The sequence below is a fragment of the Catharus ustulatus genome, chromosome 5 (genome assembly GCF_009819885.2).
Source record: "Catharus ustulatus isolate bCatUst1 chromosome 5, bCatUst1.pri.v2, whole genome shotgun sequence".
NCBI classification, from domain to species: Eukaryota; Metazoa; Chordata; class Aves; order Passeriformes; family Turdidae; genus Catharus; species Catharus ustulatus.
This window is the reverse complement of record NC_046225.1, coordinates 24,989,080-25,014,802: the sequence shown is the minus strand read 5'-3', so window position 1 is coordinate 25,014,802 and position 25,723 is coordinate 24,989,080. Positions and strand designations below refer to the sequence as shown.

The 25,723-nt window shown below is 39.1% G+C and overlaps 1 protein-coding gene across 5 annotated transcripts in view; it reads left to right on the top strand.

The window, feature by feature from the left end:
• The window catches only part of COL25A1 (collagen type XXV alpha 1 chain), a 333,111-nt gene extending 309,394 nt beyond the window's left edge, over positions 1-23,717 (top strand). For 4 of the 5 annotated variants that reach the window (XM_042779283.1, XM_042779281.1, XM_042779282.1 and 1 more), the window contains 9 exons: positions 480-530; positions 889-915; positions 2,961-3,041; positions 5,737-5,772; positions 6,621-6,674; positions 11,491-11,544; positions 14,311-14,364; positions 20,532-20,609; positions 22,945-23,717. In XM_042779283.1, coding sequence (XP_042635217.1) covers positions 480-530; positions 889-915; positions 2,961-3,041; positions 5,737-5,772; positions 6,621-6,674; positions 11,491-11,544; positions 14,311-14,364; positions 20,532-20,609; positions 22,945-23,157 — 648 coding nt within the window. In that variant the 3' untranslated portion in view covers positions 23,158-23,717. Of the gene's footprint in view, positions 1-479; positions 531-888; positions 916-2,960; positions 3,042-5,736; positions 5,773-6,620; positions 6,675-11,490; positions 11,545-12,601; positions 12,629-14,310; positions 14,365-20,531; positions 20,610-22,944 lie in introns of all 5 variants that reach the window. The other variant, XM_033060499.1, reaches the window with a different exon arrangement.
• The last annotated feature ends 2,006 nt before the right edge of the window (positions 23,718-25,723 follow it).

The window sequence follows — 25,723 nt, the reverse complement described above, 5'->3', positions numbered from 1 at the left end:
AGAATAGATACCTTTTATCACACTCTGTATTGTAACCCAAGACAGTTGCCAACACCTGGACGTGTGGCTTATAATCAGGTGCGGCTTATAATGGCGAAATTACTGTAATACAGAAGAGAACTAAAGAGCACATACCATAAAATATTAATAGTTCAAACATCCCTTCTCAATACTATTTGTTTTACAGGGATTTATTGTTTTTCCCCCATGGTGTCTAAAAGTGTGTCATGGACCCTAGGAATAAGAATCTGGAGACAGGCACACTGCCATATGGCACTGACAGATCTGCACTTTGGGTACCCTGTCTTTCAAATCAAACCAATTCCCACTCCTAAAGCCCTGTTTAGATGCACTGTCAATATTTGCTGTTGCATAGCTATTTTTGTAAGTGCTGGCCAACAATGGTCAGCCTGACTTCTGGTATTTTTGTGGGAGTTCTTTGCTCTGCATGATCTAATACTATTGTTTTTTATCTGTAGATGATAGGACCACCTGGACCACCAGGGCCACATGGTCCTCCAGGCCCTATGGTAAGCTTGGGAGGAACAGAGGGGCTTGAAGTGGTCTAAACTCTCTTTCCACTTTATTGCCTGCTTACTAAAAGTGCTACCAGAAAATGTGGCCATTAAAGAAGGGACCTAATTTGGAAATCTTTTTGCATGTCTTAAAATTCATAGGAGGTAGAGAAACAAATTGCACATTCCTATTATTGTTAACATGCTAGTGGTCTGGTTCCTCCTCAGAATCAAGTGTTTACTGTTGTTTTATTGACAGCTGCATTTCTTTCGAGAGTAAAGAAATACAGGGGTAATTTGTATCCCTATAAAGCAAAAATTCAAAAAAATTGTGGTGTGTTTTCATGATGACAAATGTTACTTTTATTTTCAGGGACCTCATGGACTGCCTGGCCCAAAGGTAAATTAATACCTGTCTTGAATAGGCAAGCTCTTTGTATGTGCAAAGTGTTGCACTTTGTTCTTGAATGCATGCAGTGGTGTTTTGTCATGCCTCATTTAATAAACATTTCTGATATTTTTAAACCTTAAAGCAGATTTTAATATTAACAGCGTAAAAGCTTTTTAAATTTTCTGTGATTGTTTCCGAGTAGTATTTCTCCTCAGCATCAGCTGAGTCCATTCTTTGTATGAATATTCAGGATGTGGCACTAAATTATGTAGCTTCCTGTTTACAGGCAAGCTACCATTGCACTTGGAATTACTTTGGAATATAGAAGCATGTTATTGGCTCAGGAAATGAAGTCAGATAAACTCATCTTCATTTATGCTGTCATGTATCTCCTGCTTCTTCCAGTCTCCATGGCCTTTGTTAGGTGACGGGTATTTTGCCAACCAGTTCCTTCACATTATGCTGGTTCACCATCACGAACTGATGTGTGCATTTTTGTGTTTTCCAAACTGGATTCATTATCAGACAAGTCTGCAATACAATTTGAACATTTTCCATAGCATAGATATTCTTTAGGGACTCTCCTAGCCCATGAGAAGAGCTCACGAGAGTGGAAGTGAATTTTGGCAGAGTTAGAATATTTTAATTTGTGCTTTAATTCAGTATTCACCAGTAAGCTAAAATTCAGCATGACGCTGTATTCATTAAGGCCAGTGGTCTTGTCAGGCATGATCATTTAAATCACTCTGACTCCCAAATCACACCTTTCTCAAAAAGTAAGGAAGAGGAGGAAAGGGTGTTTGTGTTTTGTTTTGGGGGGTTATTTTGGATTTTTAAAGGTGCAAGACAGAAAATCACAGGTTTGACCCCTTATGAGACTGTATTACCTTGGCTCAAGAAACCTAAGTCATAAATAATTTTTTGAAATCAAGTATGTTCCATTTTAACACCAGCCCTGCTTTACCTCAGGCTTTTGGCCTGGGACTCAAGCTTTTGTGGGATTTCTCAGGTCTGTTTCCAAAACTTCAGCGTTTCCAGTGCTACTGCTCTGAAAGTCGCATCGAGTCAAATAGAAAAAGAATGAAGAAATGGCTACTTAGGGTGCAAAGCAGGCAGATGATGTCTGGAGTTACTTAAAGGAGCAATCTGGGTTCTACTGAGATTTTTTTTTTCTTGAATATGAATATAATATAAGGTAACATATTACATCAAAGGGAAATCTAGAAATGAGGCTATGGGGAGCAGCCTGGATGAAATACTCACGTATTTCTGTCTCCCAGAAGGGGCAGGTGTGGTCAATACTCTCTTTGACTGAGCAGCCCTCATGCTGATACAGTTTTTCATTATGAGAGAACTGTGCAACTCTGAGCCTGGTATTGTCATCTTAGTGATGTTTACTGTCATAGCCAATGCATTATTTAATAATCACAAGTGCCATTTCTTACGTTGTTAAAATTTATCTATATGAGCACAGAAACTGTGGACCTCCCAAATAGCTTGACATTGTGTAACCTATACTGTTTCTTTTAACTTGTTACTGTTTATTATGTATGCTTAAAGGTTTAAAATATCTTTATGTAAGATTTTGCTGCAAATTCCAGTTTACTGTAAGGAAAAGTATTGCTTCCTTACCAAATGTACGTTTCAGGAGATCCCACTCTAGAAAACTACAGTTCTGAGACTTACTTTTGTAACGTTTTCTTTCAGTTTGAATTATCTGCATAGGGTGGTTTATGGGATTTGAAAAATTTCCAAAACCCCCTGAAATTCATACTTAATTCAAACCATCTAACTATAGTGATAATTATTAGGAAAAGATTGGAATAAATGTGTTACCCGTAAGATTTTTTTTACACAGATTTTAAATCTCAAGCAGATACCTCCCAAGTACTTTTGCCCACTATTAAATCAGTATGTAAATTTGCCAGTAAGCTGAGAAGGTTGAATTTGTTTCAAACTGGAATTTGCAGCTACTTCTGAGACCGGCTTCTTCTATCCCAGCTTAAACACCCATTATAGCACCAAAAATTTGGCATTTATACTTTTACGTTTAGGGTGAACCAGGGTTAAATGGTCTTAAAGGATTGAAGGGTGAACCAGGTCAAAAGGGTGACAGAGGGCCCCTTGGTCTTCCTGTAAGTAAAAAACCCCAACTATTCAATTTCAGTGCAAATCACGAACGTCTCTTTCTACTCCTCATTAACAACTCCAATTTACTCAATAGCATACACAGAATATACCATGTTGGAGCAGAGCATCAGTTTTATTTTGTTTTGTTTTGTTTTGTCCCAAATCTGTGCTATCATCCCAAGTAATGTCCTGTAACACCCAGTGCTGTCAGGGGTTTTTTTGTTGTGTGTCATTTGAGAGTGTTCAGTGTCACAAGGATGTCATCACCCCCATGACATTAGTCTGTCATTGAAGTGTTGTATGGTGTTGCCATCAAAAAAAGAGTCTTCCTTTTCCCCCACCTGCTCCTATTGCACTTCTGCAACTCAGATGGAGAGGTATAATTGAGGAAATCTAAAAATTGGTTTAGGGAGTTTAGTTGCAGATTTTCTTTTTCTCCTGGATTCTTATTTTTGCCTTGTTCTTTAGAAAATTCCCATTCTGAGTGTTGGGCATGAATTTTGACTTACAAGTGAAGAACCTTGAAAATATGGAAACATCAGAGTTCTTAAAATTTAGGTTGATAAAATAGAAAATACTTTGTGTTTGAAAGCATACTGAAAAGGCGGCTTTACTTTTTTTCTCATAAAAAAGAGTTAATTTTTTCCTCTTTCCTGTTGTTATTGTATGAGGATTGCTCCCAGTGATTACAGTAATTTCACGAATACAAGCCACAGCAATTTGACAAAAATTTTGGTGGAAACCCGGAAGTGCGGCTAATAGTCGGGGGCGGCTAATATGTGAATAATTTTCTGATATTTACAACCCCAGACGTGCCAGCCAGGGCGCCGAACCAAGCACCTGCCAGTAAAAGCCGGCATTTCGTGATTGTTACAGTGTTACTGTGTTGCCCTGGCTCCCTGCAGGCAGCATGGGGGGGCGGGGAGAGAGGCAGGAGAGCTCTCTTTCCTCCTCTGCCGCAGCCCAGGGGAGAGACGGGGGGGCCCCGCGCCGCCATTGCCGCGGTTCGGGGAGGACGGGGGGGGGCGCGCTGCCATTGCTGCGCCCGGGGAGGAGGGGGGGGGGGCCGCGCCATCATTGCCGCGGCCCGGGGAGGAGGGGGGGTGCTCTGCCCCCGCCCTCTGCCGCCGTGGCGGGAGCAGGGGCTGCTCCGTGCCCGGCCAGTGCCGCGGCGTGAGCGGGGCACTCTCTCCATGCCCGGCCAGCGCCGCGGCATGAGCAGGGCGCTCTCTCCGTGCCCGGCCAGCGCCGTGGCAGGAGCAGGGCTGGGGCGAGCGAACCCAGAGGCGGCGGCCAGCCCCGAGTGGCAGCGCCGGGCTGGGCCACCTGGCCCCGTCAGCAGCCCCTAGCGGACCGAGCCTGCACAGCCTTAGTTGAGCCAGTAAACCCCCTACCATGCCGTGGTTCTGTTAGTATTTGGCAACTTTGTTGCATGTGGGTCCTCGCTGTGAACGACAGAGCGGCTTATATTCAGGTGTGGCTTATTTATGGACAAAGAACGAAATATTTGCCAACACCCTGAGATGCGGCTTATACTCAGTGCGGCTTGTATTCGTGAATTTACTGTACATTGTTTACAGTTAAATGGAGAAAAAAGACTGAGTTGACCCAAAGGAACACAAACCTCTCTGGTGAATATTTTCAAGAATTATGTGCAGGGCCTCTGTACAAGGTCAATGTCACTGACAATTTTATTTTGAGAAAAAATAGAAGCTCATTTTCACATTGACAGTTACATCTCTGTAGAGAGTGAGCTTTGGAGGCCTGAGCAGATGCCCTGAAAATGGCTACAAGGTAGAACAAAATATACTGCTAGGTTTTCCAAATTTACACAGACCTTGTTTTGCTCCTGCCTGCTACTTCTAAATGTCATTTTCAGGAGCAAAGTCCAAGCGTTTGACGTTCCAAAAAAAGGCTTATTTTATTGATTTGGCTGGAGATTTTCATTGGGTTTGTTGGGGGATTGGTTTGGTTTGCTGTTTTAGGAGTGGGGTGTTCCCCAGCTTTCTCCCTGTCTCTGGCTAGTGCTGTGCCTTGTGCCCGCATCCCGGGCGCTGCTCTGTTATTCGCACAGGATCCACGAGGGGTCTCCCCGCCCCCGAGGATGCTGAAGCTCCCCGCCCGGCGTGCCTGGCTCTGAACTGCCAGTGCAGCGGGAAAACAGGAAATGGGATTGTCTCCCGGCCCCTTGGAAATGAATGAGGCCATTGTGGTCAGGATCCAGATTTTGTTGGCTGCATAATGCAGTATTCTTGCACTTAAATATTTCCTATCGCAGTTAATACACATTTTTCCTCCTTTGTGTATATTATTCAGTATTGTCACTATTTACAAATTAGAAAGTATGTGAGTAAATTACAAAGTAAATATTTGTGTGTTCAGACTCAAAAACACCTTAACATCTGGTGTTTGTTGCACTCCTATAGCCTGACAATGTTCTGTTCTAATATACTTGATGTGAGGGCAGGGCTGGGTCAGTGATGTTACACTGAAGTGACAGTGATAGAATCAGGCTCTGAATCAGGTGTTTTATGTGAATTTTTAACTAATATGCTGTAGTAATGTGATACGCTCTCCAGAACCCTGTCACTGTGTGTACTGTGTGTTTGAATTGTGTTTATTCATCAGCACCACTTACTAATCTCATGTTCTTGTCATTCGTGTCGTGCCCATCATCCATGCTTCCACCTAACCACACAGGGAGCATCTGGCTTAGACGGGAAGCCAGGAGCCCGGGTGAGTCTCTTGTCTTTCTGTGTCCCCCTTTGTGACTGAGTCCGTGTGCTTCCTAGGGGCTCTGCCAGCCAAGCTCACTCACTGCATACAGGAAGGAAGGCCAAGCGTTGCAGGCATTTTCCATGCTGTGCAAGAGGGGGCTTCAAGCAGTTCCTTAGGGCAATATGTGTAGGAAAGAGAATATGATTCATGTAGAAGGAGCTCTGAACCTTAAAAAGGCAGGTTAGTTTTGGGTTTTGGTTGGACAACTGCCTTGGTTGGGTTGCTAGTTTTCCTGAATAAGGCTAGGAATTCAGCTTACAGGAGAACAGAGTTGTTCAGTGCTGATATGGAATCAGTGAAGAAGATGCAGATGTGCTGGGGTTCATCTACGGACATTGTTGTATTACACATCATAAATGTTAAATCTTTTGCTTTCTTTAATGATAAAGAAATCTATGCAGTGAAAGATTTCTGTCGTGGATGTAAGATTCTCATTGATCACTGCAATAGGTAAGTCCATCTTCGGGGTGGACATTTCAATTTAAAGAATAATCAATTTTAAAAATAAAATAATTTAAAATCTTTTTTTGACCCCTCCATCTTCTTCCAATCAGTTTAAGATCCTTGTAAATGTGATTGCTTCCATGGATGTAGTGAACACCAAACAGAAGAAAGACACTCTGCCTTGTAACAGGGGAGGTTATAGGCAGAGTTTTGAAAGCCAAATAGGTTGCATCACAATTAAATCCCAATTTTCAACTAGTGAAGACTGATTCCATGTTAGTTTTTGTGTACAAGACAGCTGTTAATACTAAAGAGTTGTAAGAACAAGCCCTCTCTCTTACCCCCTTTGTTTCTTTTTGTAGGGTGTTGATGGCCCAGTTGGTCCCCATGGCCCTGCAGGTCCCAAAGGAGAGAGAGTAAGTATATGTTCCATGTGCTTCTCCTTACAAAGCGATTGCCACAATGGAAAAATGTGCTCATACTGTGTCTAGATGTTATAGAACAGAACTGTATCTCATCTGTAGGGGAGCAGCCCAGAACTGTATATGCACTCTAGCTGCACACACATTTATCTGTTTGAGATTGACACTGTGACTCATTAATTTCAGGGGAGCTGGTATTTCAAAATGACTGATCAGTAAGAAATTGGCTGGACTTTCTAGTTCACAGTGCCACAAACAGAACATGATTTTCATTGGTTTCGTTTTGTTGTATAAATTGAGAGAAGAAACTGGTACAAAAGATGTTAGCGTGATCTGATTATATAAGAATGCAATGGCAAAAAAAACCCCAAAGAGTATTTCTGTCCTCTATGCACTGAAATTATTTTACCCAGGAAAAACTATCTCCAGCCTCTGTAAAATTTAAATTTTTTTTTTTTTTTTTTTTTTTTTTGGCTTAGAAAATAGGAGCCCCCGTGCTCCCTCATGGTAAATTTTCTCCAGTGGAAATGGGATAGGAACTCTAATCTTTAGCTGTGAGCCTGTCACCTTTAACAATACAACCATCAACCTATACAATAAACCAAAAGATGATATCCTAACTAAAACCTCCAAGGAGTTGCCAGTCCAGAACTTTGCCTCTTTGACTTCCTTCTTTAACAAAACAACAGTGCTAAAACAACTTCAGACTAGGTGTATTAAGGACACAGCCACATGGCAGAGGTTCACTTAGCTTCATCTGAGAAATGTAAATTTGTTTTTATGGAGCAGTGTATTGAAAGACAAATACAAGACATGCAGCATAGTCCAAATTACAATAGGCTGAAGTTACCACTCAGGAGAAGGACTTGAGTATTTTTTGTTTTTCTAGGGGATTACTGATTCAGTTCTGTTTTTCTTCAGTTAGGACAAAATACATATTCTGTCAACTCTGTGAAAAGATAATTGAACATCCTCTAATCTTAAGTAAATAATTTTGATGAGATACACATGTCTAAGTATATAAAAATGCCATACATTTTAATATTGAATTATGATCCTTTATGATGGAGGATATGCATGTGTATTATCAGTTGAAATGTCTTTGACAATGAAATATGATATAAACTATTCTTGTCTGTGGAAGAGAGCTACTGATACTTTTTTCTTGTGAGGTTGTGCAAGGTCATGAGAAGTGATATAGCTGGATCTGTAAGCTCTACTGTTGCTGTTGAAAAGCAGTAACTACCAAGGGGATAGGAATTGCTGTGATGTAAGTCAGTAATTTCATGATCACAAAAGGAGAACTTCACAAAAATAGAGACCAAGGTGTGCAGAAAATTCCTACACACCCACCATTTTTTGTGGAGCTATATGAATGGGAGGAAATTCACAAGACAGATGGAAGGTTTTTTTCCCAAGCAGGCAACCAGCAGGATTATTGCTGTAATTGTTCATTTAATTATTCAATATCATTTGGGAGGAGAAGTTGTTTATAGCATAGTTATGTAACAAGTGCACAGTGTTGATGTATGTCTCATTATTTAAATAACAAATCATGTCTTTTTAATGCTGTTGTGCAACTTGCATTTGCAACTGTTGAACTTGTTTATGTGAAAACAGGAGGGAAACATTTTTGTCTGCAGATTTCAGACTTTATTTTTTCATTATAAACAATACATAGGGCCAGTGTTCACTGTCACTGGATAGGGCCCCATTTTGTCTGTATTGATAAGGAAAACCTTGAGCCAGTATAAATCTAGAAGGGCGTTAGGGCTATTTTACAGAATAATCATGAATTCATTGTTGAACAGGCTGCATTCGAGGTGATGCTGAATTAGTACTGTGAGATAGAACAGACTGTTATGCAAATTAGGGTGGTTTGTTGATTTTCAATTAACTATTTATTAAAATAGAAAATGTCAGATCATCTTCATACAAAGTCTATTTAGATGGTGACAAGGTAGACTGAAAAAATCATGCGTGACACTATAATGTGTTTTTATGCATTTTAGTTGAAACTGAAAGAGTAATTATAATGTGAATTAATATAATTTACGAGGCCAGTGTCTAGTAGTTCTTACTAATTTTCAGCTATTGATTTAAGATTTGCCAGGTGCTTAGAGAGATTTTACTGAAACCATCTTTATTAAAGGGTGGAGTAGGTCATAATAGGCCTCTGAATCTGACGGTGTACCTTATTTTCACTTACATACTGTCTTGAGAGAAAGGATAGTAGAGAACACTGGAAAACAGACATCTTCAACTGCGACTGGTGAAAGAGGGCATGTAAGCCTCAAGGGTGATGACAGGCATAATGCATATCCAGCTGCTTGACCAGCTAAAGGAATCTGAGAGCTGGAAATACACATTTACACATTTTCCTTTTTATTTTTTTTCTTCATTGATGACAAAGACCTTGTTTTGAGCTTGATTTTGGCTTTCAGATATGTAGCCTGTGCAACACTGTCATCATTACACACAGTCAGTACTAGCAGGTCAAGTGCATTCTCTTTAATTTGGTTTAAATGTTTCTCACCATGACAGTGTTATGAAATCTCCCTGTCTACCTTAATGGACACACAGATTATTCAACTTTATTCATGCAAATTGTAAGTCATATTTGTCCATGATTCAGGAGACTGAAATGAAATAGGAGGCAAAAATATGGGTTATGGTTTTTATTCTTTGGACACTGATGGATTGTCTCACAAAATACTTTGTTTTAAAATCTTGAAGTTTGTCAGTATCTACTACAATGAAGGAAATTGTGATGATTGAGGGCAGTATGCTCATGACAGTTCATCAATCTGATATAATCCATGAAGACGCAAGACATCATCTGATACTCCAAACATGCTTCAGCATGTGCTTTGTAATGGAGGCAAAAAAATTCTGAGATACAGTTCTCCAAATATATTCTTACATAACAGATGAGACTATTTCCTAGACTGATACATTCAGTATCTTTATGTCTGCCATATGTTTAGCAATGTTATAAGCCTGTCTTGAGAGAACTTTGTGCAGTCATCTTGCTGTTGAAGATTAAAGAAAAAAGGATGCTAAACTAGTCTTAATGTATTTCAAGTACTGATCAGAGAGTTTTGTAGCTCTTACTTACATAGGTCAGTACATTAATTTCTTCTTAGCAGAAATCTTTATAGCTACAAGAGATTTATTGTTTTGAAAATCTTTGTTTACTTCCCAATACCTCCTATTGTCCTGCCAGGGCATCCAGTCTAAATGCTGCTCAGAAATTAACAGGGAAGTAACAAAATTCAGAAAGACCTTACACTCCACATCTCATTATCTCTAGACTAAAACAAGTGCTCACCTAAGTAAAAATATGAAGTATTTAAAACAGATCAAATGTCAGTTACTCTGACAAACTCCTTATTGCTGGGATTATTCAACCACAGATTAAGGTCCTGTTTGTTCTGGTGCCTGCCTTTTTTTTATAATTCAGCCAATGAAATTTAGACATAGTAGCCCATTTTCAGAGCTGTGCCAAGTACTTGGCTGTGTCAATAATCACCACTATTAATTAGCTACACATCTACATCTCTGTCTCATGCTTTTAATGATAGAGTCATTAATGAATTAATAATAAGCAGTAAATAACCCAGAGGATGTTGTACAGAGAATTATCTCATGAGTGTATGTGCAACGAGTGCTGGGATGAAACACAGCACTTGTGCACGCCAAGAGCCTTGCACGAAGCCCTGTGTTAGGGTGAGTTCAGCAAAGAGGGTGACAAAGGGATCCAAGTTACCCTGCATAAAAAATATAGAGTAGGAGCTTTGAAAAGTAGAAGTGGTCAGGGTGTTTTTCTTTTATTTCATCAGCACTTTGAGCAGTTTAGTTCTCTCCAGAAAGAAATGCTTTTCTGGTGGATTTAATTCAGAAGAAAGAACACCATAGTCTGAAACAAGACTGCTTTCCACATCTTCTTCCCAGCCCTGACTCCCTACCAAGCTCACAGGGACCTGTGCTTGCAGTTACATGGGCTAGTCCTGACTGGCTTGAAAAGCTTAACTTCATATCAATCTTGATGAAGAACAATTAGAGAGCAAAGGTGATTATTACCATCAGCCTGAAATTTGTCACCTGGAAATTCCATTCCATTTTGAGAAGTTTACCCTGTATTAAGCTTGCAAATGACTTTGGAAGCACCTCTCTGGAAACTGGTAATTTTTCCATGGATTTTAGTGCAGAATGAGATCAGACTTGTGGAGTAATCTCTGTGCTTGTCTTGCATATTATTACAGTTGTTTTGATTTTAATAAACCAGAGTATTTACATCACTTATCTAGAATCCAATAGAGGATTTAGCAACACAGCACTGTGCATAGGATAATCTTCACGATGTCACTGTTAATAACATTCCCTACCTAAATCAAGCTTTGACTGACACATTATTTTTGCGTGTCACTGTGTTGCATCTCAGCTGCTTTGTATATATACAGCTTGATGCTGTATATCCTCGGTTTTCATTACATCTTTGGATTTTTCCTGAGAACAACATTAAGCTGTTAAAAGCTTAAACTTGACACTGGTGCATGTTCAGTTGAAACATATTTTCAGCAACTAATGTATTTTAAAATGAATGTGATATCATATGCCTAAAAAGTTCTGCCTAGAAAGTAGTAACACCTTCTCTTGCCTCCTTAAACATTTAATGAAAATAAATGAGCTTGGATAATTTTCACTCAAAATACTTAGGATTGCATAAACTTTAACCTAAAGCACTTGGTAGAGATAATTTCTAAGACAGCCAATGGTTTTGTTTACTTGTTCTGTAATCTTTTCTTAGGGTGAGAAGGGAACTGTAGGTGACCCTGGACCCAGAGGACCATACGGCTTGCCTGTAAGTTGCACAGTTTGTACACACTGCACTTTTCATCCCTCCCTGATTAAACTTTGTGTGCTTTATGACTTATTTTCACCTCACAGTAGAATTAGTTGGAAAAGGCAAAGATTGATAATAAACCCTGACAGTGCAAGGTCAATGGTCTCTATCACACTATTGCACGTAAAAAAACAGACGTGACATGAACCAGCCAGAGAGAGGTGATGCAGAATGCAGGTGCTCCTGGTTCAGCAGCCTTTGGTCAGAAGTTCAGGAGGAACTGTGGAAAGCTGTGAATTTCTTAATTTCTTAAGTAAGCAGCTTGGATTGCCATACTGCAAGGTTTCTTTGTCATTATGTTTTTGTTTCGTTTGTTACTTCAGAGACCCATTTTGTTTTCATTCCTGTGCCATCTACTCAGAAGCAATGTGAGAAATTTCATTGTTACTCATTCATCGGTGGAAATCTTTGATTTAAATAAATAATTTTCATTATGTTATCCATTTCTAAAATATGAGGGAGAACTTCCTTTCCTGACAAGGATATCCCAAATAAAATCAGCTGACTTTCCCTGTTTACATTGATAATGACTGGGTCAGGTGTGTACATATACACGTCTGTTCTGTACTTTGACGCAAGGAAAGTCATGTAAATGTGCTTGGCCAGACAAAACCAGCCTTTCCAGGAGACTTTTAGTGTTTCCATACCCTCTCCAGTCTAATCTGTTTGATTAATTAATTTAAGCTGGAATACAGACCTGTGGTTTAATTTGATCCATTTAATTGGATCAGGAGTCAGTGGCTGGAAACAGTTTTCAGGCACCATGGAGTGTTAAATTAGTTTGCCACACATTTTTATGTGAAGGTCACTTTTGTGAGTTGATTTTTTTTTAAAAATCCTATTTCTGTTTCCCATTCCTGTGAACTAAAAATAAAATTTTATAGGTTTTTCCTGCATTTTTAGCGTACTCTTGCAAAATTTTGCTGCCAGGCTATCACTTCCTGGAAATGTTAAACATGGGCAAAAGTGTCCTTGTCTGAGGGGAGCTAATGAAGTTCCTGTGGTTCTTTGGCAGGGCAAAGATGGTGAGCCTGGCCTTGATGTAAGTAATGTGTGTGACCAGGGCGCTTTCTGGGGTTGGTAAGAGTCTGCCAAGGAATCCCTTAGGGAGCACAACACCTTTGCTGCCCTGTAGTGTGCATGCAGTACCTGCAGAGAGAGTGCTGAGTGCTGTATTTGCTCTTTCTCTTTGGGAAAGAGGACAAAGATTGTGCAATGTACAGCCCTTATTGGCAGAGACCACCAGATAGTAGTGCTTAGCAATACGAGTACTTGGTCCTTTGGGTATGAGTAGGCTGAAAAAATGCTTGCTAAGAAACTATTCAGATGGCTCATTTGTAGAAGAACGAGGAGTCACTTAGCACTTATTTAACTAAATTTGTTCTAATTAAAGAGAATAATTTCATAGCCTGTAAGGAATATGTTTCAAAACATAGGCTCTTTCCTTGGCATGCTAAAAAGACTTACAGTAATTTCACGATTATAAGCCACACTGAGTATAAGCCGCACTTCCGGGTGCCAGCAACTTTTCATTCTTTGTCCATATATAAGCCGCACCTGATTATAAGCCACACATTACAATACAGAGTGTGATAAAAGGTATCTAGTCTATCACCATCTGTTGAGCGTGGGGGCAGTGATCCTTATCTCCGTGGGAGATATTCTGCTAATGGGCCATCCACTGAAACCAGGTGGGGCATTGTTCTTTATCTTTTCACAACCCATCCTTCCTCCAGCAAGTCATTTTCTGCTAATGGCCCATTGAGTCCCACTGTGGGACTGATAAAATTACTTCATCCCATTGGAAGTTGCTCCAGCCAGGGGGAAGAGCCCAACATTTCTTACCAAGATCAAAAGGAGGTTTTGGGACACTAAGGTGGCCCTTTCTCCACTGGACTCCAGAGGAAAACTGGATTTCTCCACATCACCACTGGACCTCCGGAGGGAAACTGCACCTTCTACAGGAGCACTGCTCCAACTGAATCACATCTGTCACTGCAAGGGGACTGCAGCCACCATTTAATGGGACTGCTACCAACACCCTGCCTGACTGGATGTGAGGCTGTACTCTGACTTTGTCAGGGTTTGGAGTTTGTTTCTTTGTAGTACTGTATTTCTATTTTAATTGGCCTAGTAAAGAACTGTTATTCCTAATTCCTAATCTTTGCCTGAAAGCCCCTTGATTTCAAAATTATAATAATTTGGAGGGAGGGGGTTTACATTCTCCATTTCAAAGAGAAGTTCCTGCCTTTCTCAGCAGACACCTGTCCTCCGAACTAAAGCAGCAACTTTTCATTCTTTGTCCATATATAAGCCGCACCTGATTATAAGCCGCACTTTGGGTTCAGACCAAACTTTTAGTCAAAATGGTGCGGCTTATAATCGTGAATAACTGTACTGAAAGTCTTTTTCTGTAGTCCTACACTGAAATCCCTGGCTTGGAGGAGTCTTTTTCAGAATGAACATATGCTGTGTAGCATGGATGATTGTTAGTTTAAGTGATATGATTTCTTCCTGTAGCTACCAAAATGTCTCTACCAAACTCTGTGACTTGCTCATCTCACATGTTCTTGTGTCCATGCATGTATCCACACATAACACACATATATGTACAGAGCATGTAGTGAAATAATCTTTTTAGGTTTTCCAAGAGTATTTGAAAACAAAACCTGCATGTTTATAAAAGTCAACCTATTTTTGTCCTTTTTTTTTTTTTTTTAATAGGGTTTTCCTGGTCCTCGAGGAGAAAAGGGTGATATAGGAGAAAAGGGAGAAAAGGTGATCAGTGTTATTAACTGTTGCTTGATTCCTCAGTTAATCATTTCTGCTGACTTTATGCTAGAAATTGTCTCGTTAAAACTTAATCTTTGTTTTTACTGTGTGCCAAAAGGCAAGTCACAGATGCATGCTAGAGCAAAATCATGAAAAAACACAAAAATGTATGTACAGGATCAGAAATATCAACATGTCCCAAAGCACAGCCTTTTCTTTTAGGCTCATTTTCTCCAATCCATCCTGCACTTGTTGAAAGTCCTGAAATATTTAATACAGACATTGTGTGGTAGTGATTTTATACTGAAGAGCCCAGCTCTGTTCCGTGGCAGTATTTGCAGAATAATGGTTGATCCTGGTGTAGCATGCTACATGCTACCTGTCCCACATCAAGGGGCTAAGACAGGAACTGCTTGAATTTTTATTTTTGGCAATGTTTTATTTGCAAGTGATACTTGTGGATTGAAATGGAATCATATACTCTACCATTCTGGTAGACAGTGAAGTTAGCAGAAACAGCCTGACTTCATTGTCAGTGTCCAGACACAATGACTTGGAAATCTGTTTAGTAAAAAGCAGTGCAGGACTTAATGTGCATAGAGAAACTTCATTAGCAAATCTTTTCCATTCCTATCTAACACAAATCCCAGTTGCAAAAATTGCTGAATTAAAATTCACACCAAGCCACTTAATGTAAAAGTCCATACATGCAGCAGATGATTTGTCTCCGTCAGACAAATGTTTTTTGATGACATATGCAGGGTTAGGCTAGAGTAATTTTTCATTATAGTGTCCTAAACAAGAAGCAGGGCTAAAAAGTCACCATGGGTGTTACAGTTCATCTCCATTTCTTAATATGATTAGGGAAAGCACTTCCCAAGAAATCATTGAAAAGGGTATTATGAAATTCATCCTTCCCTTTTGTCCATTGGTATATTGCTCTTTCTTTTGAGCTCAGAGATCACTGGTAAGGTACTGATTTTGCAGAGCAACAGTTGTTTAAGCAGGTGCTCCATGAGTATTATAAAGGCAGTGTTTGACCTGGAAGAGTAATCACAATGAATGCTGAATGCTTGCTTGCTGTCAGAGTACAGGTCTGTGTGCCAGTGAACAGCTTTTCTCCTTGAGAGCAGCTATCAACCAAAAGGTGAAACTGCCAACTCAGGGAGGTGATGGTCAAAATGCTCTTTGTGCTAAATGGGAGTTACAGCAAATGCCAAACTGAGTGAGCTTAACAGTGTGTTCTCACCCCGGGATACATTTGAAGAGTTGTGTCCAAAAGATAAAAATAAGTAATTATGCCTCTCTAATCAATTCCAGTGAGGTTGCTTGAATACTGCAGATGGTCCTTTGAACCTCACAATTCAAGAAAAAATCAGAGGAGGAAGGTTACTGAGCTGGCAGGGGTCTGGGGCAAACACAACCAGTAGCAGAGGTTGGAGGAGTGTACTGGCTTAGTCTGACAATGGGGAGATGAAAAGATGATAGAGCAAAACTTTTCTGGGTAATGGCAAATGGGGAAATGCTGGACCACAAGGTGCTCCTGAGAGGTTCAGAGCAATTCTTCACAAGGAGGACAGTACAGCACTGGGACAGTGAGTCCAGAGAGGGGGCGGAACCACTGTCCAAGGAGCACTGCAGAATCTGCCTGGTCTGACCTGATCTAGGGTCAGGAATCATCCTGCTCACAATGGGAATCTTAGGCAACCTTCAGAAGTCCCTTTCAGCCAGACTTTCTGTGTTTCCAGGTACAGCTAAAGCAGATAGGCAGACAAATTTCAGCCACCAGAGCTCCAGAAGATTTCTGGAAGAAAAGATGGAAAACTGATAAAAAGTTTGCTTATACAGAATAATGTGAAAATAGAACAGATGAGATTCAGCACTCAGGATGTAAAAATGTTTTAATATTCCAGAGTGCAGCATGCTGCTTTTGGATATTAGTCTGTGATATCTTTGATTAGATAAGTCAAACATGGGACTTCCAGTTGCAAAGGAGTGAGGGAATTGTATGTGGGAATGGTGTGTGGCACAGCTATACCCTTCTCAGACTTCAGTTGTCACTTCAGTTGTCATTTAGGCTGCCTGTGGAGATTTGTTCTCTTGGGCTGCAGGACACATCTCCTAGGAACTCTGGTCCTCCATCTCCCTAAAAATTCATGAAAAGGAAAACCCTGTTTCCTGAGGAGAATGCATGGGATAAAGTAGTTAACAAGTTCTCATACAAAAAACACAGTTTTGTGGACTTTTGGAAAAAGGATTGTCAGGAAGTCTGTAGGGCAAAAATGGAGATTGAATACCTGCCTTAAAAATTCCCAGAGTATTTAAGGAAAACAAGGAGGCAAAGGGAGGCCTTTCCCAGTGAAAAGTCAAGGAAGATGTACCGGAGACCTCTGTGGAAGACACTTCCGTTGCACAGTTTAAACACATTTTTCCCATAGATTAGGGGATATTTCTATCATGCAAGTAAACTTATTTCACTAAAATTATTTTAGCTGCATCAATAGTTCCTTTTCTAAATAGAAAGCTGACTCTCTAAAGACACAAAGTAATGCAATTAATCCAAATTCTTATTGTAACAAGTCTTCTATATTCTGGTGGTTTTCCTTATGTAAATTACTAATTATCTATGACCAAATTGGGGTAACAGCGCCCATTTCAACAGATAAACCATTTTTGTAATAACAGATAAACAACTTGACCATCTAGATTAGGATTTCTTGGTTTTTAAAAATTTTTACAGTATTGGCTACTGGTCTGACATCACACAAATTGAGATTAGTGAGTTTCTAGTTAAGAAACTTAAATTGCACTGCAAAAAATATGCATAATTATGAACATTCTAAAGAGAACTAGTGACATTTTTTTCATAGACATGCAGGGAATAAATCTTTACTTCTTAAGCTTGAGATGGGGCCTAGACCTGTATTTTAGCCCATCAGTAGTTCTGCTACAGTGATAGGAAGTCAGTGTTTGCATTATGTCTTCTTAACATGGCTATAAAAATATTTTTTAAAGTATTCTAGCTGGAATTACTCATACAAAATTATAGTCCATAAGCACTCATCACAAAAAATGGTTTGTATTTTTAAGTTGTAAGAATAGAAAAAAAATTTCTTCCCACAAATGAGCTTTAACAAAAGTTAGAGATTGTGTTGTGGAGAATGGGTGGAAGTGGCCCCTGGTCCCACATGCACGGTTGTGACTGTTGTTATGAATTTTGACAGAGGAGTATGGTGTGTCTGACCAGAGGATGAAAAGGCATTATCCTTTTCCCCTGCACTCTGCATTGATGCATTGATGAAAATCTGTGCATGTGAGGATTGTAGATTGCTCCAACCACAATGTTGTTCCAGAAGTGCCACAACTTTTTATTTCTCTAGGCACTGAGGAAGAACAGAAAGGATTTTTTATTTTTTTTAAATCCTCATCAGATATAGAATCCACATAACTCCTGTGTGTTTCTACAGTTCAGGATAAAGAGTAAAGATCAAAGATTAAAAAGAAAGAAATCAGTCTGTGGAAAAAATAGTAAAGTACCCAGGAAGTTCAGACTGTTTTCTACACAGGTGACTGCCTCATTGGTCTGAATAAGATCATAGATCTGCCTGTAAAAAGTTGAAAAATTGAAAATAGTTGGAAGTTGAAAACAGTTACCTGCTGGCTTGTAAAACAAGTCAAAGAAATAAAAATCCTAAAGATTTTTTTTAAAGTCAGAAACCAAACTGTACTGTTCATTTTCAGAATCCTTTTTGAGTATGTCCACAGCTTGTGCTTTCATACACTCATTGCAAATATATTGGTGCTACACTGAGCACAAAAAGCACAAAATTTGACCCTAAGCTGTTGGTTTTCTCAGCTGTGTTGTCATCTTTGTAGGTTTAAGATGGAAATGCATCCAATTTATGGTTCTTGTCTTGTAAGGAATTTTTACATCACAGTCCTATCGTTTGGTAAGGACTGGTAATGTTTGGATTGCTGTTTTCCCAAATATTGTCCTGTGACCTTTTGGCATACAGAAAAGATAGTCAAGTTACTTTGCTTCTATCATTACATGGATGCAGTATGTTTTGTTCATGGAACATTTTGCTTTATTTGAATGTGTCTAGTATACTGTTATATTAAATGATTAATCTGCTTTCCTTCCTTTTTAAAATATTATTTCTTTTATGTGTAAAAATTATTTTTCTCTATTGATAATGGATTAAGTCTTTCTGCACTGGTGTGAAACAAGTTAGATGTCTAATTAATATGCTTCACCAAAATCCATCTGTCTTTCCAAAGGGGCATTCCTTCCTTCTCCTTCTACCCTCACTCATTCCTTACAATTCCTGTCTTTTTTACCCTTTTCCTCACAAATTAAATCCTCCCAATAGCCACAACCTCACTTGATGGTTCTCCAATGTGATACTAATTTTCCTATGACTTTTTTTCCCATTTCTTTGTGATATCCTGATTTACTCATCCTTCCTATCCCATTTTTTACAATCTTAGTCCAATTTGTTAGTTTTTTTTAAGTGATCCCTTTTTGATTTTTGTGAAATTGAGAGCAACCTGAAACTCATTTACCATTGTGATCAACTGGTGTGAAACCAATTATAAAATGAACTCTCTAAACCTCTTATACTGCTTGAAGGTGAGGTCATCTTTGCAGGTAGCTTTGTTGAGGGGAATCAACTAATTTCCATGAGAATTAAAGCAATAGAAGTTTTGCACTTAAAAAGAAAACTCAGTGTGAAATCAAACGACTGAATTTTGTAAAACAAATAGATGAAGCATTGCCTGCAGCAGAGAGAATATTTGAATGTTGAAATGCTTAAATAAATAATCTAATTATTTATTATTATTATTATTATTGTCATTATCTGATTACTTGATGATACCAAGACAATATGAAATTGTTGAATGTATCACAACACCTCTCCATCAAGCAGTTTGAGTGTTTTGATTCCTGTAACAGGGTTTGAAATGGTTGTGTTGTATTTGGAGTGAGCAATGCCCATGGGTTTCTGTGGACACCGCAGAGAACAGGATTTGTTCCAAACCCTTACCAGAGTACAGAGGGTTAGTTAGCAAAGGATGCTCCTGGTCAGGTTCACCCTCGATGTGACACCCTGGAAACTGATGGAATTGAGTCAGCCATTCCTGTGAAGCCTCTGTGCCACAGGTCTTTTATCAAAAGACTCTGCTGATGGATTCTGCTCTCCCAAAGTTACTTCTGACCAGTGGCAAATCCTCTGGGGAGCTGACAAGTTCAGCTTAGCGAGCATGTGCCCTTCAGTGCTATCACTTATCAAAATAGGACGCCTCTTATTTGGACTGCAGATTGGGGGGATTTGCAGATTTGCCTCTGTCTCAAGAAATCAATGATTTCAAGCCCTGTTCTAGGTTTCAAAACATTCATAATACTGATATGAAATACCAACACAAACTAATAGAGACTGACTGCAGTTCTTGTTTGTGATCATATAATTTATTTTTCCACATAATGCACCATCCAAACCAGAACACAGTGGTAAGTGTCCTTTCAGCTCTCCATTGGCTTAAAAAAAACCGAAAAAACTGAACTTTAAACCCAATCTTTCTTTATTTTTTTTTTTCAAAAGAATGAAACTTGTTTTATCCAAACCATTGTATCCACAGGGGGAAAAGGGAAAGAAAGGCAAAAAAGGGCCTAAAGGGGAGAAAGGAGAACAGGGTGCTCCTGGATTAGATGCACCTTGCCCATTGGTACGTCTCAATTGTGTATTGGAAGATCAGTCATCCTGCTGTAAACTGATGGAATAAGAAATTAGGGGAGAGGAACAAGCACCAGCTACTGTGTAACCTGTCACCCTTTATTAACACAGCTTCATCTCAAGTGCAAATTGTGGAGCAGACTTTGTGTGTAAACCTCCTAATTTGCTTTAAAGCACCAGATTTCAAACCTTTGGGCTAAATTTGTGAGGGTTTGATGGTGGGGTTTTGTTTTGTTTTGTTTTGTTTTCATTTTTTTCTGCAAAATGCTTTGGAAAGAACCACATTTGGAATGTGCCAGAATCAGTGCTATACATGTTTAAATCATAAGTAGTCAGCTTGTTCCTCTTGCCTCTCTGTTGGTTTTTATTCACTCCATTTAAGTCAATACTGAAGGCATTTCCTTGACAGTAACATTGCAAGTTAATCTTTACAAACAGGGATTCCGTGGAATTAAGGGGGAAAAAGGGGAGCCAGGCCAGCCTGGCCTGGATGGGCTGGATGCCCCTTGCCAATTGGTACAGTATTTCTCTTTCCTACCAACCCTGCATGCAGTTCCTTTGTTGTAGTCAGCCATTCTCAATGTAAAGTAATGTTTTTCTGAGCTGACTTTACATTTTTCACGTAACACACGCATGTGCATGAACAAACCAGCTGCTTCAAGTGATCATAACTGCAATGAGAGAACATGTTTTTGTTGACACCTTAAGCCTAACTCTCAGCAATTTGCTCCCACATCACATGGTAATTTATAAGTTTGTGTCCTTCCTACATTTTCCCTGAGAATCGTTGGTTTGTAACTTTCCTCGCAAAATACCCATTGCCTTACTCACCTTGAACCCAAGTTGTAGAAATCCAGCTCAACGTTCACCTCTAATCAAGTCTGATGACTTCTATCTGCACTGGCTCAGTTCCGCACCCTGGCCTGTCCCATAGCTACTCTGCACCCTGGTCTTCCATATCCATGCCATCTTAGGGGCATGTTTCCACAATTTGGCCAAAATGAAAGTCACAAACAGAAGGATGTTAAATGCTGTTTCTAAAATTAAGGTTTCCAATAAGCCAAGCTGGAGCTTGGCTTCCAGGCCATCCACAAGTAATGGTTGTGGTGTCTGGCCTGTTCATCAGAGTATTCAAACAAATCTGGAAATAAAAAGCTTACCTGATGTTTGTAAGAATATAACAGTCTGCAGCCCAAACCCTCACTGTCTTTGTTATTTAATGTCTCCAATTTAATGGTCTTACCCTTGGAACTTACCTTCCTGAAGTACACACAACACTCCCCGCCCTGTGCTAGCATGAATTCAAGTTCCCACCTATACTAAAATGCTACTTTTTGACCCTCTCCCTTGTACCAATCTGGCAACAAGATTTTTATATAGAGGTAAAGTAAGTTGGAACTCTTTTCCATTTAAGAAAGAAAACCCCAAATGAATAGTGCATACACATTTCCTAAAGATACAAGGAGGATTTTCTTTTTAATCGTTCACAGTAAAATTTGATCTGCATGTTCTGATATTGTTTGGTGGTTAAGCATGGTTCTCTGAGATGAATGTCTAATTAAGTAGGTTTTATTTTGACTATAGCACTTCTAATTTGAAGTCAATTGCTTTTTAATTGTAAATACATAGTCCATCAAGATTATTCCATGGTCCATGTTGTTTGCTTCCAATTAATGGTAACCATATCTCATATTTTGTTGGGGATAATCAAGCATGCTGTTGTAATTTTAAAAATGTTTCTCTGTCTCTGTATTATCATTTATATCTGAAGTATCACTAACAATCATCTATTGATAAAAAATATTCTGTCCATAGATAATTGCTAGAATAAGCTCTTTAGCACGCAACACTGTCTCTTGTTGAGGCAGCAAGGCATTCACATCAGACCACATGCAAGTATATTCAGAAATCCGTATTTACCATTACCTTCACGTGTAGGTTAACATTAAGTATTTGTATTCTAAATTTAAGAAATGCAAAGGCCTGGGGGTTTTTTTCTGCTTATGCATAGTCTAATTACATTGTATGTGCTCCTAATTCTAAGCATATAACTCCCTAAATAAACCCTATATCACCATGTAAATTGGAATTAGTGCCATGAAAACCAGTATGACTGTGGTCAAAAGCTGGCCCTGATCTTACTGGATGCATGGAGCTACATGATGGTAGGGTAGATACAGTAAAGAAAAGGAGTGGCTGTCACTAACATGAGAAGAAATTAGATGGCCATATTGTCCAAGCACTGAAATAATCAGTGGTGCTGTAGTGCCCTGTTCCCACTGCTGATGTTTTCTTCTACTGTGGCTCTCAAGGTATGTTCAGGCCTTAAGATTTCGCTGCGTCATTCAAAAACTGATATTGAAAATGAAAAGTAAAGATCCTACTCCCATTTGAGCTGTCTCATCACAGGGTGACCTTTGTACAAGGGGCCCATAAAACATAATATTCTCCAGATAAAAGTAATAGTATTTTTTATTCTCACTGATCTTGCACATTCAGATACATATTGCTGTAAATAAAACAGATTATATTTAAAATAACATGTAACCTGAGCTCTAGGAGTAGTAAAAAACTGATAAAGAAGTTCTAATGATTTAGAGAAAAACAAATCTTTATACCAGAGAAGTGCATGTATGAATTTACAGTGTAAATCTTCCTGCCTTTGGCTTTTTCTTCACTTTGAGAGTAGGAGAGGAAATAAGTTAACTGCTAGCTACTTTTTAGATAGAAAGTCAAAGCTGCTTCAGCTGTTCTAACAGATGAAATACCTACCCTATCAAACTTACTTATGTTTTGTTTCTTTTGGGGGTTTTTTTGGATTTTTTTAATCCTTTTACTCCCCTTAAAACAGGGCCCCGATGGATTACCGATGCCTGGCTGTTGGCAAAAGGTAGGATGGGCAGAGTTTTTTCTTTTCAGGAGCAGTATGTCCTTAGCACACAGAAATGCCTTTCACAATCATACAGAACAGTATCAAGATACATTACAGAGCCTCCTAGACAGTAATATCCAGCACTGCAAGATCAGACCTCTCCATGACAATAGTTCATGTGATGTGTTGTAATTTATGTAGAATAGCTCACTGAGGCAGTACTGTGGAAACGGTTGGCGTTAGTTTCCTGGAAAGTCCAAGACTTCTGTTTTTTTGCATGAAGATTCACACATCCTTTGGTTTCTGCGGTTGATCAGTGCTTCCTATTCATTATGAAAGCTCATGGATATGGCATTTTTGTCAACTATTTATGTAGATCTGTTATTATATTGGCTGAGAAGGACAGTGTATCCTGACCTTTTCTTTGCCTTGCTTTTCTATTCTTCAATAAATTCTCCTGGGCTTTGTGTTTTATGGCAATATTAACTGGTGACATTATTTTAGTAAAGATTTAACCTAGACAGTGCTTGATTTAGAAACATAGCATTGAGAATAATATAGTTGGAGGAATACTGGCATATAATGCATCAGAAAACATGAAGCATAAGTGAAATCCCAGTTGCATTTATCTCTGAAGAATAGGTAGTACTGAGGAAATAACTATGCATATCTGCAACTCTCCCTGATCTATGTATTTGTAATAGATGTCTGAAATATCATACTAATTTGATTAATCTGTATCTCTTTTTGTCTCTGCAGTGATGACTCTAACCTTACAAGCATGAAGTTGTGTATATAGTGCTCCACTTTTTTATTTATAGTTCAGAACTGAAAATTTGATTTTGCAAGTCTGAGATATGTTTACATGTAGCTGCTTCTACTTGTTTGTAATAGTCCATACCTACATATTTTTTTCACCTGCATCTGCAGTTAGATGATACTATAAATGCAGGATAAACCTGCAAATATTGTCTCTCTAGTGGGAGAGACCTCAGAACAATGATCAATAATACAAATTAATGCTTCTGTAAATTCTTATGTTTTAGCTTGTGGATGTGCATGGACAGTGAGTGCCATGAACTAGTTTACAAGAAATTGTGACCAAATAAGAGCAAAATGCTATGAAATGTACTGTACCAGCTGCTGTTGGAGTTTACTGACTTGGCTTCCATGTCCATCTTAAACACGTCACTGATTCATGACACCACATCTGCTCATATGAACTAAAAGCATGAGTTTGTGTGCCAAACCTGCTTGCTGTCTGATCATGAGTGGCTGTTCACAGTGACCTTTGATTACAGCTTCTGAGTCATTTCCTTTTGTCATCTCAAGGGAGTCACACCATGGCTCATTGCTAAAAAGAGATAAACCAGAGGAGCATAGAAAGAGGCCTTGAATTTTTTGGGAAATAGCATTCCAGCTGCAGGTGGATGGCTTCCAGTCTCGCAGGATACTTGGCCCCTTTGACCGAGGAGGGTCCCGCCTGTTGGTGAGCATCGGTTTTCCCTTGCACTGCTCAGAGTCGTGGAGACATTCACAATAGGCCCTGTCGAGCCCTTAATCAAGAGGGACAGAATGTTGAAGAAGAAACCAGACTTCTCTGTGGGTTGTTTGAAAAGGTTACAGAGGTGCTGCAGGGATCATTTGATGGCAGGCACCTCCTGAGACCAGAAACTTCTCAACCTCACTCAAGGATGGACGGAGTATATGTACTCTGCATATTGTGTTTTGGGACTGCTGAAGGAGAAAGCACTCTTGAGGTGGGGATGAATCAGATCATCCTCCAGAGGAGGATAACAGTGGAACTGACCAGACATGTATGTATCATGGTGTGGTTTTCAGGTTTTTCACCTTGAATTACACGTAACTAGTTGAACTTCGCTACAGGATTTTGGAAACAATAGTTTGTTTTGTTTCCTTTTCCTGTTACTGTTTCCATAAAGAATGCATTTTAATAATCTATTCAACACTTGTGATGAAGGCATTGAAGAAAATACTTTCAAGCCACATATTCATCTTTTTTCAGTATTAACAATTTTTATTTCTGAGTCTTTGAAGCCTTTAAGTCTAGAAGAGAAAGAGTTTATTGTTGTGTTTCACAGAATGATGTATTCATCTTGTTCCTTTTATGTTGTTACGATGATTTTAGTGGACATTATTGCTTAAAAAACTTTGAAGAGAAACAGTTCGGTGTGATTATCACTGCATGCCTGTCACTATGCTTCACTGTTAAATGTGTTGATTTTTCTCCCTTTCTGTTCAGATGGCTTTCTAGAGAAACATTTCCTTCTCCACATTTTTTTTATTGCTAGAAATACATAATTTGTGCACATTTGTAGTTTTGCCACGAGGTATTTTTTACAATTTTGAGTCTTCATATGGTGCACTGAAGTTAGTTTGAGAGATTAATTTATAAGAAATTGTGCCATATTTGTCAAAGGGAAATTCTTTTTATATAATTTCTGTTCCTAATGTATATAGCAGGATCATCCAAGATGTTTTTAGTTATTTTTCAAAAAGTTGTCTTTCATATGTAGACCAAAACTACAGTTGAAGAAGACATCTTGTCTGCATTCATATGAGGGCACCTTATGCCCTTCTTGGAATGCACATTTTTCCTTGCTGCATCATTTCCTAATCATGTGAAGATGGGGTCACACCATGTAAGCCTCTGACTTGACACTTCCAGTCTGCTTGTTTAGGCAGCACTGTCTCAAAATCCAGCAGGCTGAGGAGCAAGCTGCCTGCCTGACAGAAA